General features: G+C 50.2%; 1 protein-coding gene and 1 long non-coding RNA gene across 2 annotated transcripts in view; one reads left to right on the top strand and one right to left on the bottom strand.

Moving 5' to 3' along the window:
• The window catches only part of RANGAP1 (Ran GTPase activating protein 1), a 37,734-nt gene that overhangs the window by 4,566 nt on the left and 15,688 nt on the right, over nt 1-17,480 (bottom strand). The window contains exons 4-11 of the mRNA XM_032970079.2: nt 9,573-9,752; nt 8,994-9,128; nt 8,409-8,567; nt 7,680-7,793; nt 7,199-7,298; nt 6,589-6,673; nt 5,996-6,200; nt 422-526 (exon numbers count right to left, since the gene is read on the bottom strand). Of these exons, the coding sequence (XP_032825970.2) occupies nt 422-526; nt 5,996-6,200; nt 6,589-6,673; nt 7,199-7,298; nt 7,680-7,793; nt 8,409-8,567; nt 8,994-9,128; nt 9,573-9,752 (1,083 nt within the window). The remainder of the gene's footprint in view (nt 1-421; nt 527-5,995; nt 6,201-6,588; nt 6,674-7,198; nt 7,299-7,679; nt 7,794-8,408; nt 8,568-8,993; nt 9,129-9,572; nt 9,753-17,480) is intronic.
• LOC142930781 (uncharacterized) lies at nt 2,054-3,058 on the top strand. The gene is made up of 2 exons (XR_012946729.1): nt 2,054-2,852; nt 2,890-3,058. It is a non-coding gene; the product is annotated as an uncharacterized LOC142930781 (long non-coding RNA).

Below are 17,480 nucleotides of genomic sequence, written 5' to 3'. Positions count from 1 at the left end.
GGTCAGCGTGCGAACGTGCCGAGCAAGCGACGTGACGGCCAGCAAGGGATTATTTTTTCGATTATTACCATGGAGATATTTTTGAAGGCTAAGGTGATGCTGCAATTCAAAAGGAAGGCCATAGCAGCTGTTTAAGATATAGTTATCTTCACCAAAGAGATGAAGTCTGAGGGACTTGATATACAGTATTCATATTTTTTCCAACCTGGGCATTGGTTAAAAAACGTATGCCTGTGCATAATACGAAGTGCCTACCCACTCTCACGAGAGGCCCCCCTTAAAGCCAAGAGGTCAATCGTGACTTCTGAGAGCGATGAAGTGGCCAAGGTCTCCTGCTGCCCAGCGCGTGGCAACGGGACCTTGCCGCGGCCAAAACCGTCGCGAGGTCGCGCCGCTGCCTTGGGGCGGCCGTCGAGCTCACCTCCACCGACTGCAGGAGCAGCGCCGAGCGCTGGGGCCCCAGGCTCACGAGCTTCTCCGGCGAGGGGAACGTCAGGAAGGCCGAGGCGTCGGGTCGGGCCGCCACCTGAACGAAGAGAGACGCACGCTGGGCCACGCACATTGGGGGGGGGGGGGGGGGGTGTCACGTGGCCGGGGCGCTCGAGAGAAGGCGCGGGGTTCGGTCCGCCCAGGGCCCAGCCACACGGCAGCCGGAGCTGCACCTCGTTACACGTGCGCGCTGCGATCGTTGCTCGTAAATTAGATTGCATCTCTCGAGCCACCGTGGCACTTAGCGAGAGGTGCCCCGCCCCTCCCCCCCCCCCTCTCTCATCAGCACTCGGGAGAAATGGGGTTTTAATGTAGTGGCCGATGCGATACGTGCCCAATTACTTTTGAAAAGAAAAAAAATCAAATGAGTAAGTAAATTATACATCAGTGGGATTGCCGACAGCGCAGGTCCCACAAGGTCAGGTTTTGTGAACACGTCAGTGCCTTTTGAAGCCAATATTGAAATGCACCATTAATTTGTTTTATCATGTGTAGTTTTGAAGTTCTTATTTATTAATGTATGTATTAAAAACATGCACGGTTAGCATGGGAGGCAAAGTGTTAAGACAACTGGAGGTGTTAAAACAAAGAACATCTCACGGAGTGCAAAACAGAGCATCTGCCATTCAATGCAACAAAATGAAACCCATGTGACAACACGAACCAGCACCGCCGAGCTATTAAAAGATCACGAACGCATTTTACCCAGACGTACCAAGAAGAATCATGAACCGACGATGCAAGCGAATGCCTCAAATGAACGACGTTTATTCACGGGCACCGCGTTCGCTCCGCGAGACCTGCGCGGAGGCCCAGCTTGTCGGCGTTGGCAGCAAGACCGCGTGAAGCAATAAAAACGAAAGTGCTCGTGAAGTTTACATTTTTATTATTTTATTTTCGCTAAAGAAAAACTGAAGAGGGGGAAGAAAAAAGTCAGTGCAATGCCCCACATTTTTGATTAAAACAGATGAACCAACGGAATGTAATAGTCAAGCCAAAGGAAGAAGGCCCTGCAAGCTCACATCCAGTACTGTTTCAAGGCTGCAACGCACGTACCACTTCTTTGTGAAACAAGGCATTGCGCAACGTTCGTTTCCGTCGACTATCTTAAAAGCACGCGATTGGCACACGGCAAACGCTTGTTCGCCTAACCGCTGCTGGCGGTGAGCAACCGGCAAGTCTCGGCTCGCGGTGCAGCCAAAGCACAATGCTCCGTCACTCAAGACCTGACAATGGAGCCGCCGCAAGGCTTGCCCCAGACGCACCCAACGCGGAAGCGGGCGGAACGTGTGGCCATCGGCATGACGCGACGCCAGCGCAGCTGCGACGCGCATCTCAACATCGCAGCTTGCGATCGGATAGCAAAACGCTGAGCCCCGCTGCCCACGGAGAGGTCGTCGGCACTGCGGAGCGGGCACCGGACAAAGTGTCCGCGGGTGAACGCCACCCGCGGAGGCGACGCCGGTTTTAAAGTTACACGGCACCGGTGCTCCAATCACGAGCGGCAGAGGCACGGGGTTCGTGGCGCACACTGCACACTGTCGCTAAGCCCCGTAAAGCGGTTTATTGTTGTCATTAGAAAGATTGTCTGCAATTGGAAAAGACCTCAAGGGCAAATCAATTAAACCGCATTTGGTCTCTTAAAATGCAAACGAACATTCGTAATTCATTATTTTAACGAACGTGCAGAGCAGACGCCGATTGTGAAAGAGGATAATGTGCACACTTGTACATTTAATAATGTTAAGCGAGGCGTGTTTTACTTATTTTAGGGTTTTTAAGATTTAAAAAAATGTTGTGGGGCTGCAGCGGAGGACCGTTGTGCTGCTGGTCACGGGCTCTCTCTGACAGCTCTGCCCTAACACTGCACGGCTGCCAGCCTGCAATCCTCAAAAAACGCAACAGCGTGCGCGCACACACACTGAGGCATAGATTCGCGAGTGCCGTGACAGGTCTTGGCCAGTCCAGCTGTGCTCTGCTCATACATCCCACCATGGTCTTATGCTTGCTCAGTTTAAGTCATTTCCAGTGCACCTTCTTCCCCTCGTATCGATTACCGGTAGAAAAATATATCGACGGCAAATTTAAACACCGCTTCCAAAACATTCCAAATGACAATTTGTAAACATGAGTCGCAAAATTAGGGTGCTTTAAAAGGGCCTGCAGACCAATCATACACGAGAGTATTTGTTACCTCGCTGGGTTTGCCAAGCTCCGGGATACACAAAGCGTAGCGTGCGCCACTGGTTGTTTTGCTGTTGGTACTTCTCCCTGGGATTGCGAACAGCACAACGCGATTGTAAACGTCCACCCCACCGACTTCGATAGAGAACGGATTTCGAGACTTTTGCTGCCCCGGGACGGTGGTTTCTCATTTGTTGTTGAAATAATATTTGGAAGCAAATTTGTGCTAAAAAATATTTCGATTTGGCTTCTCGTTCTGCCCACCCGCATTACCTATCGTCTGTTACCCGCCGTCTGTTACCCGCTGTTCTTAACAATATTAAATAAATATACACCTGCATTATAATGCCACACAATAACAATTTTAACATGTATTTCCAAATGGTGCATTTCCAAAATAATACACGTGAAAAGCAATCCATTTGTCGAGGAATATTAATGTAAAACATATTTTGAATGCCATATTTCAAATCCTTACGAGGTATATATCTTTTTTTAAGCTATTGAATGAACAAAACGTTAATTAACCAATGCCCGTGTCATTTAATATTTTGGCACGAATGACTACAGCCTATCCTGACAGCACAATTTCCCTGCATGCCATCATTGGTCATCCACCCAATAAAAACAAGGCTGTACCGGCTCATTCTGAACCAGGCCCCCACTTAGTACCACCGTTCATGGAATTGTGCGGCATTGACCGTAAAAGACAAAAAATAATCGAACTAGATTATGATTCTTCTTTGGAATTTAAGCGCGAGGTCCCCGGCGTTTGGCAGAGCAGAAGCCACCGTGCATATGAACGGCTAGGAAACCGTTCACACACACGCCGCTGCTGCTGCTGCTGGTGTCTCTCTCCAAGTCAAACTTATTGTCGCGACGCGATGTGGAATTGGGATTTATATGCGTCCCAGTGGGTGACAAGGATTTCCCCTTAGGTTGGCTTGGCACACTTTTTTTAAAGGGGAGAAAGGATATCTTAAGCACAATAACAACATCCCTCTTATGGTCTGTAATCACAGTAAGGAGAGTTGTATATAAGACTTAAGGAATCTTGTACTTCTGGGAAGGCCGATTATTCATTAATAACAACTCTGGAATGCTACTTCATCACAACGCTCTCCGTCAGGGCTTACTACGCGGTTTGTTTCCTACCTGTGCATCTGAGTATAATGAGTTCAAGTAATACAAATCAATGATATTTAAAGCCATATAAGTCAGCTGCAAAGAGAAGATTACCATACATGCCCTCAATAAAAAAATATTCTAAATCATATCAATCCATAAGTTCAACTTTTTTTTTAAACTAACAAAAATATTCATCCGATTCACCCGAACTTGACGCATTCCCTAAGACGGAACAACCGATCACGTGACCCCACAGTACGACGGGCAGTCACGCGCACGTCACCGAAGATCGCCGCCGCGTTGACGAGCGGTCCTCGCCAGCGAACCACCCAACGCTCGACGCGCGATGAGCACGTCGAGGATGCACGTGCGAGGTGACTCCGTCCCATCGTCAGCCGAGCGCCATCAAATCGGTTTACCCGTAAGGCCGAAGCCGCCAAATGCGTTTTTCTCTGACGTTGCTCCGTACACTCCTTGTGTAGCCCGCGCTGAATTTCATTCATTGTCAGCGCTGTTAATTGACTGTACGAAGGCCTCCCTCCCCCCCCAAAACCGCTCTGACGGTTATTGCCCTAAAATCACCTGAATAAGATTAACACGTCTGTGTATTATGCATTAAGAATATTATCACGCACGGTTATTAAGCGCTCGTATATGGTTTAACATTACGTAAAGAGACGTGTACTTTTGTATGCATGAACTATAAATAAAAAACAGCTACCAAATCTTAGCTTGATGTCCTTAACATATTTTAAATATGCGACCGATATGCAACGCGAGTTTATCGGGACATATCCAAATGCCATTTCACAACCAGACACGGGCGTACCGCTTGCGTTTGTTCACTTTCCACATCTCCTCTCGCAGCGCGTGGTCTCACGAGCGTCACGCAGAGGCGGCCGCTTCAACGGTGGCCATCCAGCATCCGCCGAGCGCGATGGACGGGGCGCAGTTTACGAGCGGAGAGAACGACACGCGCGGGGCACCCACGCCAACCAGCGCGCTCCGAGATAGCCGGCCCCAGCGGGTGTCTTCCGTGCAACCATCGTTGGCCTCGTTACTTTTGGACGCGCGCGTTCGCCGTCGGTTAACCGGCGCTCGTCACGCGCGAGCGTCCGCTGTGTCGGCAACGCGGGAGCGGCGAGGGGGCGCAGCGGCGTCAAACCGCGACACGGCGCGGGGTCTCTGTACATCCCCCGGCGGCACGGACGTCTCGGAGCAAGAGCCGGTCAACGAAGCGAGAGGACACCGTCACGTTACCCCCGGGGCACCGCGACCGCCTCACGCGCTGGACCGAGCGTTCGACTTTATGTGGGCCGGCACAGAGTGCGTGCGTGTGTGGAACGAGCTTTTGTGAGGTGTGGAACGAGCCGGACACAAAGTATATGGAGAAGGGGGCACACGTATGGGTAGTGAGAAAGCACGCCCCCCCCCCACCCCCCCGTTGTGGTGGGCCCCCCGAGGCTGTCTTGTGCAGGGCGACGGTGCAAAGGGCTGCTGCTGCTGCTGTTGCTGCGTCCCTACAACTTGAGCTTGTCTATCTCTACGGCCAACGCGTCCGACGCGTCCAACATCTGTGGGAAGAGCGGGGGGGCGGCACAGTGGGACCCGCGTGAGTAAGGGGCTTCGTTACCGCCGAGCACAGCAAAAAAGTTTAAATGACGGAAGCGGGAGACCGTCGACATCTTTTGGAGTAAATATGACACTTTTGTTGTTGTTTGCGTCTCCCGAATCCAACTGCCAATTGTAAAAGCGTAACGACACGATAAAAAACGCAGCTGGGGCTTGAGGGGATTTCCTCAAATGTGAAGTTAGTACCAACACAGGCCGCAACACCAACGGCTACCAATCGCCAACTTCTGTGCCACCAAAACCAACATTGGAAATTTAATCGTGACGCTGCTAGAACAGCAGCAGCAGCAACAGCCAGCCCTCTACGTGACAGACAAGTCCTCTACTTGACAAGCCAGCCCTCGAGGTGATAGGCCAGCGCTCCTTATTGCCATCCACGACCCACGACATTTCTCTCCTTTAAGATTTCTTGGCTCTAACCATGTCCGCTTTGGCAGGGAAAATTAAGTCACCTTGTAGTAAGGGCTTGGGAGACGAGGCCACACGACTGGTGGGTGGGCAGGCGGGGGTGTTGGGGGGGCGATAATCAACGCAGCAACGCAAGCGGGAGGCATGGCCTTACCTTGGGCGTCAGGGCCACGCCGCGAACCTGCAGCTCCCCATCTCGAGACTCCTCCCCGGCCTCGCCGTTCTCCTCCCCCGCCACCTCCTCCTCATCCTCCTCACCCTCCCCTTCTTCCTCCTCCTCCTCCTCGCTGCCATCGTCCTCCTCCTCGTCTTCGTTGTCGTCCTCGCCATCTTCGTCCCCCTCCGAGCCTTCGTCATCCCTGCAGCAGCAGTGGCACAACGGGGTAAATTCAATTCCCTTGTAATTGGCCGCGATCTCTCTTTACAAGGTTAACTTTAAATTCGGGGCCGATGGCTTCAATCGCTGCTCACAGTGGGATGCGCCATGGCCGCTTTCTAGTCAAGAACCTCAGCCGGAGATCGCCAGGGCCGGCGCTCGGCTTCCGTATCAAACGGTCCGGTGTACACGCTCCCAGCAGGCCCTACACGGTCCATGCATGGCTCGCCCCGTGAAACCGTATATCCTCCAGAGCACCCGTCCGCATCCCACAAAACCGACAACTAATTGGCAAATCAATTGGCACAAAGGAGGTTGCGAGGCCAGGCCCGGCGGTATGACAGGGAGTGGACGTGCGCCGGGGTGCGTACGAGAGCGTGCCCAGCACGTGCTCCTTGTTGATCGTCTCCAACGTCCCTCGCAGTAGCTCGCAGCCCTCTTCGCCAATGCAGTTTCCTGCACACGCGTGCATGCACACACAGGGGTGCGCGCATGCACACACAGGGGTGCGCACATGCACACACACGGGGACACACGCAGACACACACACACACAGGGATGCACGCGCACACACACACAGGAATACACCCACGTTCAGGGACGCGTGTAAGGACCGCCGACAATGTTGCCGTTATACCAACGCAACAGCAGGGCTGAGGGCCGCTGGTCTTATTTATTATTTACTTAGAAAACAATCCTTACTGAGACTCACGACTTTTTTTGGAGAAACCTGCCAAGCTTTTGCAATAGTAGGCGATGATTGCTGTGTACATCCCAATTGAATACTGCAATTTGCGGGTACATTTTTTATTTTTGGATAATTTGGACGACGACGCCGGAATACTGGGAATCGAATTGCGAATCACTGTGACAAGCTGCGAACGTAGTCCCGCTGGACCGTGGCATCGCCAAACCGACGAGAGAGAGGCAGCAGTTTCGCGCAAGCAAGAGCTCCGATATGCCGTGTGCACGAGGGCCCACCGTTCAGGTCCAACGTCTTGAAGAATGACTTCGTCTCGAGCGCCTCGGCCACTTGCATGGCTGCGTCCATGTTGATCTCTCCAAACGCCAGGTTCAGCTCCTGCACGAGAGTCAAGGTTGGTCTCGCACGCTCGCTCACTCGCTCGCACTTTGGCGACAGCAAGGGAAACCCTCGCGCGCCCGAGTCACCGCCACACAGCTTCGCACTCCAACAGCAGCAGCAGGTTTACGATCGCGTAAATCCCCAACAGCCGCACGAATTTACACCAACGTTCCACACGCATGCTGGATCGTCGTTACGAGAGCCATCGGCGGGTTTTCCACGGGCCAGGCTGACACACGGACGGACGAAGGGCGTTAATGCACGAGCCCCTTTTGAACCTTAGCCGGTGCAAGTGTTTACAAGCCAGCCGGATAAAAAGACCGATGCTCACGTGGGCCGGCGTGACAGTACTCGTCCAACGGCAACGCGAGCGCTCACCTTGATGTGAGGCAGGCCATCCTTGAGAGCCACCGCAATGGCTTTGGCCCCGACCGAGCGCACCAGGCAGTCCCCAAAGTTGATCACCTCCACCTTCTTCAGAACTTTAAGAGCCTGCAGAGTATATTTTTTTATAAAGTCAAATTTAGAAAAAAAAGATAGTACCAATCCATTAAAAATCTATATTTGCAAATGGCTCGCAACGTGCGTCCTTGAAAGCTGCTGAAACTTTCTTGTTTACAGTCTAGCCGACGACACAAAATAAAGAGATTAAACACACGGCTGACCTATGAGAAGTTGAAATCGTATTGAGCCCCCTGTTAATCCGATGCTGAATGAAGGCCTCCTCTTGGGGATTGTGAGTGACCACACTTCGGGTGCGCATTGGTGAATAAACCATTGAAAATAAAATAAACAGTGGAGCGCCCATGGGCTGTGATGCTCACTTAACATCGCATTCTCCACTGTTGACCCCTCGTGATAAGATGTCTCCACCAAATGCCCTGCGTCAACGCCGAGATTGCTTTGAAGTTGGCTTGAAATGTTTATAAGCGAGTTTGCTCTTCGAAGTCGCAAGACATCTGCCAAGGCCAAATGCAATTTCGACCGCGTTACCCCGCTGTGTCATTTCCCAGCGCCGCTCTCTCCCGCTCATACATTTTTCAAACAAATTGGCGAATAAATTAATGATTGAATGAATGAAGAACAAGGAGGGAGGGAGCCGACTACCTCTGCCATGGAGAGGGCCCCCCTCTCTGTGAAGGTGTTGTCGTTGAGGTTGAGAACGCGGAGCTCGGGGTTTTTGGCGAAGGCTTTGGCCAGGGCGGTGATGCCCGCGTGGTTGATGCCGTTTTGGGGGACGTGCACCTCCTCCAGGGAACCCATCGCCTGAAAAAAAAAACCACGACCACTGCAGCTGAACAACAGCGCCACCACTCCCACCGCGACCCACCCACACCGGTCACGTTACTCAATGATACCGCACGGTCATTATTAAGATTAGATGCAGTGACTGTTTGGCTACTATTGCACTGTCAATATTTAGATCACACGTGTAGTGACGGATGCCCCTGGCAGTTCGATGAATTGTCACAATGCTGAGTCTATTCTCTTTTGTCTCGTTAACACCGTCTCATTCGTATCATTGCTTCTGTTATTTCGGTGGCCCACAGGTCACTCGTGCGAATGAGACTCGATCCTTTGTCTCTTGAGTTCTCACCCTGGATAAACGAAATAAACTTAGAATCTGAAACCTGAACCTGCATAATAATCAACACACCGTTACACGCCTAAGTCAATGCATCAACCCCTCACCATGAAGGCCTTGGCCAGGGCGGACGCGCCCTCGTTCTCCAGGCGGTTGCGCCCGGCCACAAACACGCGCAGTGCCAGCGGCTTCCCCTCGGCCGCCGAGGCACGATGACACTCGCTCAGCGCCTCCGCCAAAATCTGCAACGCCCGCAAACGCACCGCACAGTCCGGGGGACTCGTCGAGCACAGCGCCACGCGGCGACGGCAACTTCCTGCTCACGGGCGCAAAGAGGCGGTGCTGAAAAAGAGCTTCATAGCTCATCGGATTCCTCCTCCAGTCTAAATCAAGATTCCGATAAAGATAAAAAGATTCTGAAAACCTAAGCAACAGTTAAAATAATAATTGGCGCATTCAACACGTGCCAATTTACTTAGCTAGGCCATGTCGGGTTGTGGATGGTTGTGCAGCTTAACCCAAATAAATCAATTATAAATAGTATTAGTGGCTGTGAAAAACCTTCGTGTGAAGTTCATCGATTCGCTGTCGACTACTGGAAAGTTTTGGTTTGGTCAACTCCGCGGGAGAGCTGCAGTTATTTTTATTTCCGCAAATCTGCGTGCGTGACCTCCACCGCGGCTGACCTTGCCGCCGCCGATGCCCATGCCGCAGTTGTTGAGTCGCAGCGTGCGAAGGGAGAAGCAGGCGCGGCTGCGCAGGAGAGTGTCGCAGGCGCGCACCCCGTCCGGCCCAAACGCGTTGTCGCTCAGGTCCAACTCCACGAGCCGCGCGCCCGACGTCACCATCGCGTTGCCCAGCGCCGTCTAGCGGAAGACGGGCACGGTGGCGGCACAGGCGAGACACCGGGGCGAGGTTGGGAGAAGACAGAAGGATGGGAAGGCGGGATGCATGGGCGCGGGGACGTGAAACAGTTCGTGAGAAGCCGTTCGTTCATTACCAACGACGAGCGCTGCGATCACAGCTGTGCGAGAGGCAGGGCTAGAATTGCAGCCTGCACCTCCGACAGCAGGTGGCATGTTTAGCTCGTATAGCTGAAGTAGCACGCCTGCTGCGTGCGCCTGCCCTGTGGCCGTGGGCAGGAATGCCGTCCCTTCGTCCTTACCAAGACCGTGCTAAAAAGGCAGGCTACTACACACACAACGACAAGACTTTTGGGGCACGTGCTGTAAAGCGGCCACCTATGAAAGCCGGCACGGCACACGAGGGGGTGGGTGGCAAACACCACGCCCAGCCGCCTTTGTCTCCTCAGCGGCGATGTTCACACACCGCACCAGGTACTCATTTAAGGCTGAGTCGATCTAGGGGAGGCCCGGGACTGGTTGGCCGTGAGTGGGAATTTGAACCCGGGTTGCCGGGTTCGTAGCTCAGTGCGCTAACCATTGCGCACACCGCTCGCTCCCCACTATCATTATATTACACACTCATGCACACACAGAGATTTCAGTGGTTCATCACTGATGCACATCATCATCACCACCATCACAATGATGTTCCTGACACTAATAACACTGCTTTAATGACCTGAAAGGACATCAAATGCCAGAATATCCTGCACCTACAGCAATACCCGTTTCCGTTACGCAAAGGACCTTGCGCTACCTAAATATCTTGTCGTGTTTTTAATTAAACCATCACAGCATAACGCTTTTAATGGCACACGGCCTCACGCTGTTGCCGGCAATGTGCCGGCATAACGAGACACGGCTCCGATGTTACCTTCAAATCAACAAGCAAAACGAACACGCTCCATCCTAAAAAAGCCGTTAAAGACCCAGGTCTCCTGTGATGCCACGTGACCTCGCCTACAGGCGAACGAATCGATTTGTAGCTTTTTAATTCCCGCAAGACGAATGGGCGCACGCTCCCGGATCGTGAATTGCCTCCGTATCGGATTCTCGTGTACCTACAAAACGCGCGCGTGGGACACGGACGGATTCCTCTCAATCGCTGCATATGCCAGGAGTCAACCGGTACACGTGGGCTCGTGCAACTTTAATGCGGCGCGTTTAATATTTAACCTGCGAGTGGGGTATGCGAGCGGAGGAGAAGCGGCAGGGCCGTTTGTTCGGAACGGAATGCTGTAGAAGGGAGGCCCGGAAGGTCTAGAAGGGGCCTGGAGCACCGAAGCTCCTCCAGGCTCCGTCCACCCAGCAGTATAAATGGACAATGCCGCGTAGCAGAGCAGGTCACGCATGCTGGGGAAAAGTTTGGGTACTCCCATCTCTTCTAAAACACCCGGCCAACATGGAAGAGTAGGCCAAAAACTTACTCAAGGGGTTCCTCTTACGATCCCTCCAGTGGTGGCCTGAGCAAGCAGTTGCAGACCTGCACCTTTGCCTTGACTGCAGGGCCATGGAGGCACGTGGGAGACCATTCCCACCACACCCCATCGCTAATCAGTTTGTTCTCGTGTTTAACAAAAACTACATTTGTGTTTGTTTGTTGTTGTTGTACCTTCAAAGTATCTGCCGATCGTCACAACCTTCGCGAACTGAGAACCACGCACGAAGCGGCTGTCTTCCTCGTGCGCGCTACACACGGAGAAATTCTCTCCGTTGGCAATTTGTGGAAAAGCGCAAAACGCTCGGCTTGACGAAGGCTCACAGTCCCCTACCGTGGGTGGTGGCCATCAAGTCGGCGGGATTGAAAATTTAATTTGTCATAGTTGGTGCCATGGGTGACAAGAGGTACGGCCCAGTAGCTGTTACTAAGGTAGCTACTTTAAGTGATTGACACTGTTCATTACCACGTCATTAAGTGCGATATGCATTGCTCTCGTTTCTTGGTGAGTAAGCAGGCAAGTAACAATCCACCCTCCCTGCTATTCAATTAGGTGTCATGATTGAGGGTTACAATTCAAGAATCAATAGGTTTTTTTGGGATTTGTCCCTTCCCACATGGTCCAACGGTAATATTTGCACTGTATTTGTGTACAAGTTGTGCAAAATGTAAATAATCCAGAGTGGTGCGCGCGATGCAAACGCATCTATCGCGATCGATTGCCATCAACGAATCGATGAGTCGCGACACGCCTCGGAGGCACGAGAACGCAGTGAGGCCCTCCTCCTGCAGGCCAACGCCACTTGGGATCACGTGGTGACGCCGCTTGTCTGCGAGTGAGCGGGCAACGCCGGGGACCTCCTTCCCCGGAGTCATTTCGACCTCAGTCGAGAACAAGGTGCCCACTGCGGGCGCTGCCGCCAAAGAAGACAGAAAGAAGGAAGAAGAAGAAGAAGAAGAAAAGGGAGTGCTGAAGCCCGATGCGGTTGCTGGAAACTGACTCAACCACCCGCCTTCGTGGAGAAGCGTCACTTTCTGCTGCTCGGACCTCGGGGGGGGGGGGGGGGGGGGAGCGTGGTGGTGCGGGATCTGGTGTTACCCGCTTACAGAGGTCACGCCCCAACCAATGGAAGCAGCCGCAGCAGTGCCGGTGCTATTCTTTGGAATCGGCAGCGAGATCGCTGCCGTGTGCCGTGGCCCGAGACTCGGGTACTTCGCACAACAGGCAGCGGTGATGACGAGGACGCTCGCGGTTGGAAAATTTACATCCATAAAATGGGAACATTAATATTTTAAAACGTATATATACATTACCGGGTAAAAAAAAAACATTCTAAAACGGAATAGAGCTGCAATTTCTGCATTCAAAAATGTATTCTTCCATAGCAGTTTAAAACAATGCACCAGTTACGTGCCACAAACAAATAAAAGCGTTGCCCCATTTTGTAATTAATTAAAATTTGGCGCCTCTCCAAGCAGGATTCATTGTTACCAATTCCAGGGAATTTGAGACCAATCCCAATAAAATCTCACAGCGAAGGGACCAATTGACACCGTGGCCCCATAGTGAATGCATCGAGAGCAACCGGTGCTACACACGGCATATCCATCGCTTCAGCCAGACTCAACCGGGCGGCTTCAGCTACATCAGCAGCAGGGTGCATTGTGGGATCACGATGTCGATTGGTCACCACTCTGTGAGATTTGCTTTGGCTGCACAACCGCCGACTATTGAGTTGTTCTTTGTTCTTCCTCAAGTGTCGAGCATCAACACATTTCTGCGCAAAAAAATAGACAATCTGTCTCCGTGTTTGCGCACGGTAAATCGATGTGTCGAAACGCTATCGCTGCGTTTGCCGGGCACCGCTAGGCACGCCCGCCCATCCCCGAGACAGACGAGTGCCGTCATAGCGCAACCGCTGCTCACAACACCACCGAAGGCACCCACATCCAAACCCACCCACCAACCCACACCTACCCAAACCCACACAAACACATTCACCTACGCATCCATCCAGCTACCTACCCCCAGTGTGCCTAGACTCGACTGCACACTCCAGTTCTGACTACACGTTCGATTTTCAGGAAACGTTCATTTGTCTCGAGCAGAGAGAAAACACAAATATCACCTTGAAAACTTCCTCATCCACCAGTGCAATGTGTCTTGAGATTACACGCCGTTTGAGTGCACCATTCATTCCACCCTGACTGGCAGAGAGGTTATTTTTTCCTTTCTTAGCTTCTCGTATGGCCTTAAAGATTAGCAGCACCGATTGATCAGCCACAGGTAATGATCAACTACCAGGAGATATTAAATGTTATTGACGGTATTACGTCGGCATTTTTGCTACACCCAACAAACAAAAAATACTTTGACAGTGTGGAAATGCACGACTGTGGTGCAAATTATGAACCTTTTAGTGTAACCAGCGGCATGCACAATATAAATGAATATTAATTGCAAAGACTTATGGCAGGCTTAAAGTTGAGCGAACTGCAGTTTGAGTACTTTAAGTAATCCTTAATCCGACTGAAACCATACGGTAAATATTTAAAATATAATTTCAAAGTTATGGGAAACTGACAGTGATAATTGCCATATCGTGAAATCTCATGTTGTACCATATTGCCAAAAAATATTGTTCGTGGAGAGTCGAGTGTTAATTACGGTACTGCCACCACCTCTACAACAGCAACCGCCGTTAGCCACGAAGTGGCGGTGACATCACCACGGCACTTGTGCAAGGCTCGCGTCTTTTTGTGATCATTACATTGAAGGTGGAGGGTTTACTAGACCCACCACACCTCCCGCATTGCAACATACATGAATCAAACATTGATTCATATGCAATTCAATACAGCTATCAAAAGCTTAGGAATCGATATTAATTGCTAAATCCATGAATCATTACACCCCTATTTAGAGTAAAACATAATAACACGAATTTCTCCATTTTCACTAAGATCTATTGAACGCATAACTGAAATTCTGTGTTCCTCTGGCAAAACTCAGTTGAGTGATGTCCAACAGCCGGTGGGATGATGATGTCCATGATGGTGATGAGGATGAAGACGGCGATGGAAATGATGTGCCAAGTCAACACCACGATATAAACACATTATCATATAAGAGTAAGACAGCCAGCTAAATTAAGTGACGTGACTTTAAACTTTCGTGACCGCAGGAATTCATATTATTTGTTTCTTTCGGTAAAGTCGCGTAGATAGAAAAATAATAATAATAAAAAATAAAGTGAATACAAATAATGAAAATAAAATTAAAAATAATAAAAAACAGAAAAATCACTAATGTAGACTGGAGCCTGGTTCTTAAACGGAGTGAGTATACTGGCAGTCTATAATGTAGACTATAATGTAGACTGTAGCCTGTGGTTTATTTTAATTTAATTACTGAAAGAACCAATAAGTCTATATTATAGACTGCCAGTACACTCGCCCATCTTAATAACCAGGCTACAGTCTACATTATAGACTGCCAGTACACTCACCCAGCTTAATAACCAGGCTACAGTCTACATTATAGACTGCCAGTACACTCACTCCGATTAAGAACCAGGCTACAGTCTACATTATAGACTGCCAGTACACTCACCCAGCTTAATAACCAGGCTAGTCTACATTATAGACTGCCAGTACACTCACCCAGATTAATAACCAGGCTACAGTCTACATTATAGACTGCCAGTACACTCACTCAGCTTAATAACCAGGCTACATTATAGACTGCCAGTCCACTCACTCCGATTAAGAACCAGGCTACAGTCTACATTATAGACTGCCAGTACGCTCACCCAGCTTAATAACTAGGCAAGTATACATTAGTGTTTTTAATTTTATTATTTTAATTTTTAATGATTTTTATTCACTTCATTTTTTTATAATTATTTTTTAATCTACGTGACTTTACCAAAAGAATATAAAAGTTACGTGCACAAGTTCTTGAAAGGAGAAACCTAAAAAGACCAAGTTGGGGAGCTCTGGCAAGTGTAGTGACTTTGATATATTTGTTAAACTCGTCAGCACGCGTTTGCCTTGCGACCTGTTGGCAGCCGGTCATACGGTCGCACTTGCGCTGCACACCCCGGACGGACTAGGCGGCCGTGCCCTGCGATTGAACACAAATCACCACCGGATACTGGGAACCACTTGGAGAGGCGGTGCGTGCGCTCATGTGTCGCCCAAACGCATCACTGCGCTAAAATTACACGGCTGTGGCGGGCGACATGTGGAAACAGAGCTAATTGAAATTTCTCGCCGCTCCGCGCGTGTAGAGCGGCGGTAAATTATGATTTCACGGCACGCATTCGGCACCGTCTGCACTCGCGCGGTGCCAGCGTGTTTTTGAACACGCTCGCCCACACTCTGCTTCTGAACAAGACAAATGGGCGGGTAACCCGAGCTCGTGGATCTACCCGTGCGATGTCGCGGCTCATCAGCATTGGGAGACGTCCGCGGCGACGCTGTGATCGATGGTGCGCGAGTCGTTTTACTCGCGGTTTCGGAAACAGATGCAAATCATCCCCTAATGCGCTAATTGAGAATTTCAAGTTTCGGGGTGGGTGGGGGGGGTGAACCATAGCGTGGCACGGGCTGCAACGTCTCGTGAAGTCTGCACGAGCTCCTGAACGGCCAACGACGACTTCCATTCATCGTATTAATTTTTAAACCGTACTACAAAAAACGATTAAAGGTTTTACTTCTTACAATGATAAAACAAAACCATGCATATGCGTGAATGCACAAAACATTGCCACAGAGTCCATTTTAATGGACAAGTAACTAGTTTTAAAATAATCCTACGCTCACACGATGGCATCTGGCCTGGATGGTGCCTTACGGTGTGCCACCCCGGCCAGGTGTGCCCCGAGTGAGTCCCCTTCGCAGCCTTGCCAATGATCAAACGAGCGTTGGGTTGCGCTCAACTCTACTCGCACTCGTGATGTGCTAGTTGGAAACTCCATGCTTCTATGGCAAGGAACAGTGTATTCAAAACAGCCAAAGATATTTAAAAAACAGCTGATTTTTATTTCATCAAGTAAGGCCCACTGAGCTATATAGCTCTTTTTCAGCAGTGACCTGGCCACAAATTATAGCTCAACTAAGTGGCTTACCATGTGGAAATTTCTAGCAGCTAAATACTCCACACGCATCATGGGACCTCCTTTGCCAGTACCAAAATATGAGAATAGGGTTTCCCCTTTTTTCTCTGGTCCTCTGGTCTAACACCGTTTGAGAGTAGGCTCGAAAGAAAGCTGTCTCTGGCGTGGACCAATCAGTTTCAAAGACAATGCCATATATTATCAGAGTATGTTTTTTGTTTGCATTCTGACCACAAGTATTGTGGTTAATGCAGACATGATTCCTTGTAAAAGGTTTCAGTTTGGTGTTTTAATATCCTAACACCTGTTTTGTTGCCAGAAAAAAGGGGAAAACATATTCTCACTCTACACGCATGTTAATTCTAAATGTGGAGTGAAAAACCGGAAGACGCAGAGAAAAATCCACGTAACTACGGGGAGAACATGCAAACTCCATATATATAGGCATCGGAGTCAGAATCGAACCTACGACCTCCTGCATACCAGGGAGAGGTAGTTAACATATCCTAGCCACCGTGACGTCTAAATACTCCTATAATCGGCACGTGGCGCACGCCTGTGATTCGGCGCTTTGGAGGCAAAGGGCTGCGGTGCATCACACGGACTTGGTGGAACTCCCAAACCTGCTGGCTGAGCTGCGAGGAGGCCATGAGATGGCAGTACAGCAACCTTAATCTTAAATCCACACACGTGCGGACGTTTGAGTGGTTTCCCCTCTGGGTTCTTCCGGTTTTCTCCCACAAGCAAAACACTCATAAGGGGAATTGGGTAAACACTCCCATGCGGGAGCCCCCGGAGAAACATTTGAGGCCTTACTGAATAAATAACGGTTATCATTATGTGGACATTGTAAAGATGCCAAACAAGCTACACTTCCATAAATGTTATTTGTTATTATTATTATGCTTGTTTACCCAAGAAAGTCTCACCGAGTCTCAAGAATAATTTTCAGGAGCGTAAATTTTCACAGGAGGGGCTGATGTTGCTATGTGTAATCCTCAAGGAGTAATTTTCAGGTATTTTTTTCAGCATTGGCGTTTCGTGACGATGCTTTATACTGCACGTTTGTTTAGAGCAGGGGTCACCAAACTACGGCCCGCGGGCCGGATACGGCCCGCGACATCAGTCCAT

The sequence above is a fragment of the Petromyzon marinus genome, chromosome 43 (assembly GCF_048934315.1).
Source record: "Petromyzon marinus isolate PM22_M1 ecotype Great Lakes invasive population chromosome 43, UKy_Petmar_22M1.pri1.0, whole genome shotgun sequence".
NCBI lineage: Eukaryota > Metazoa > Chordata > Hyperoartia > Petromyzontiformes > Petromyzontidae > Petromyzon > Petromyzon marinus.
This window is presented reverse-complemented; position numbering and strand designations above follow the sequence as displayed.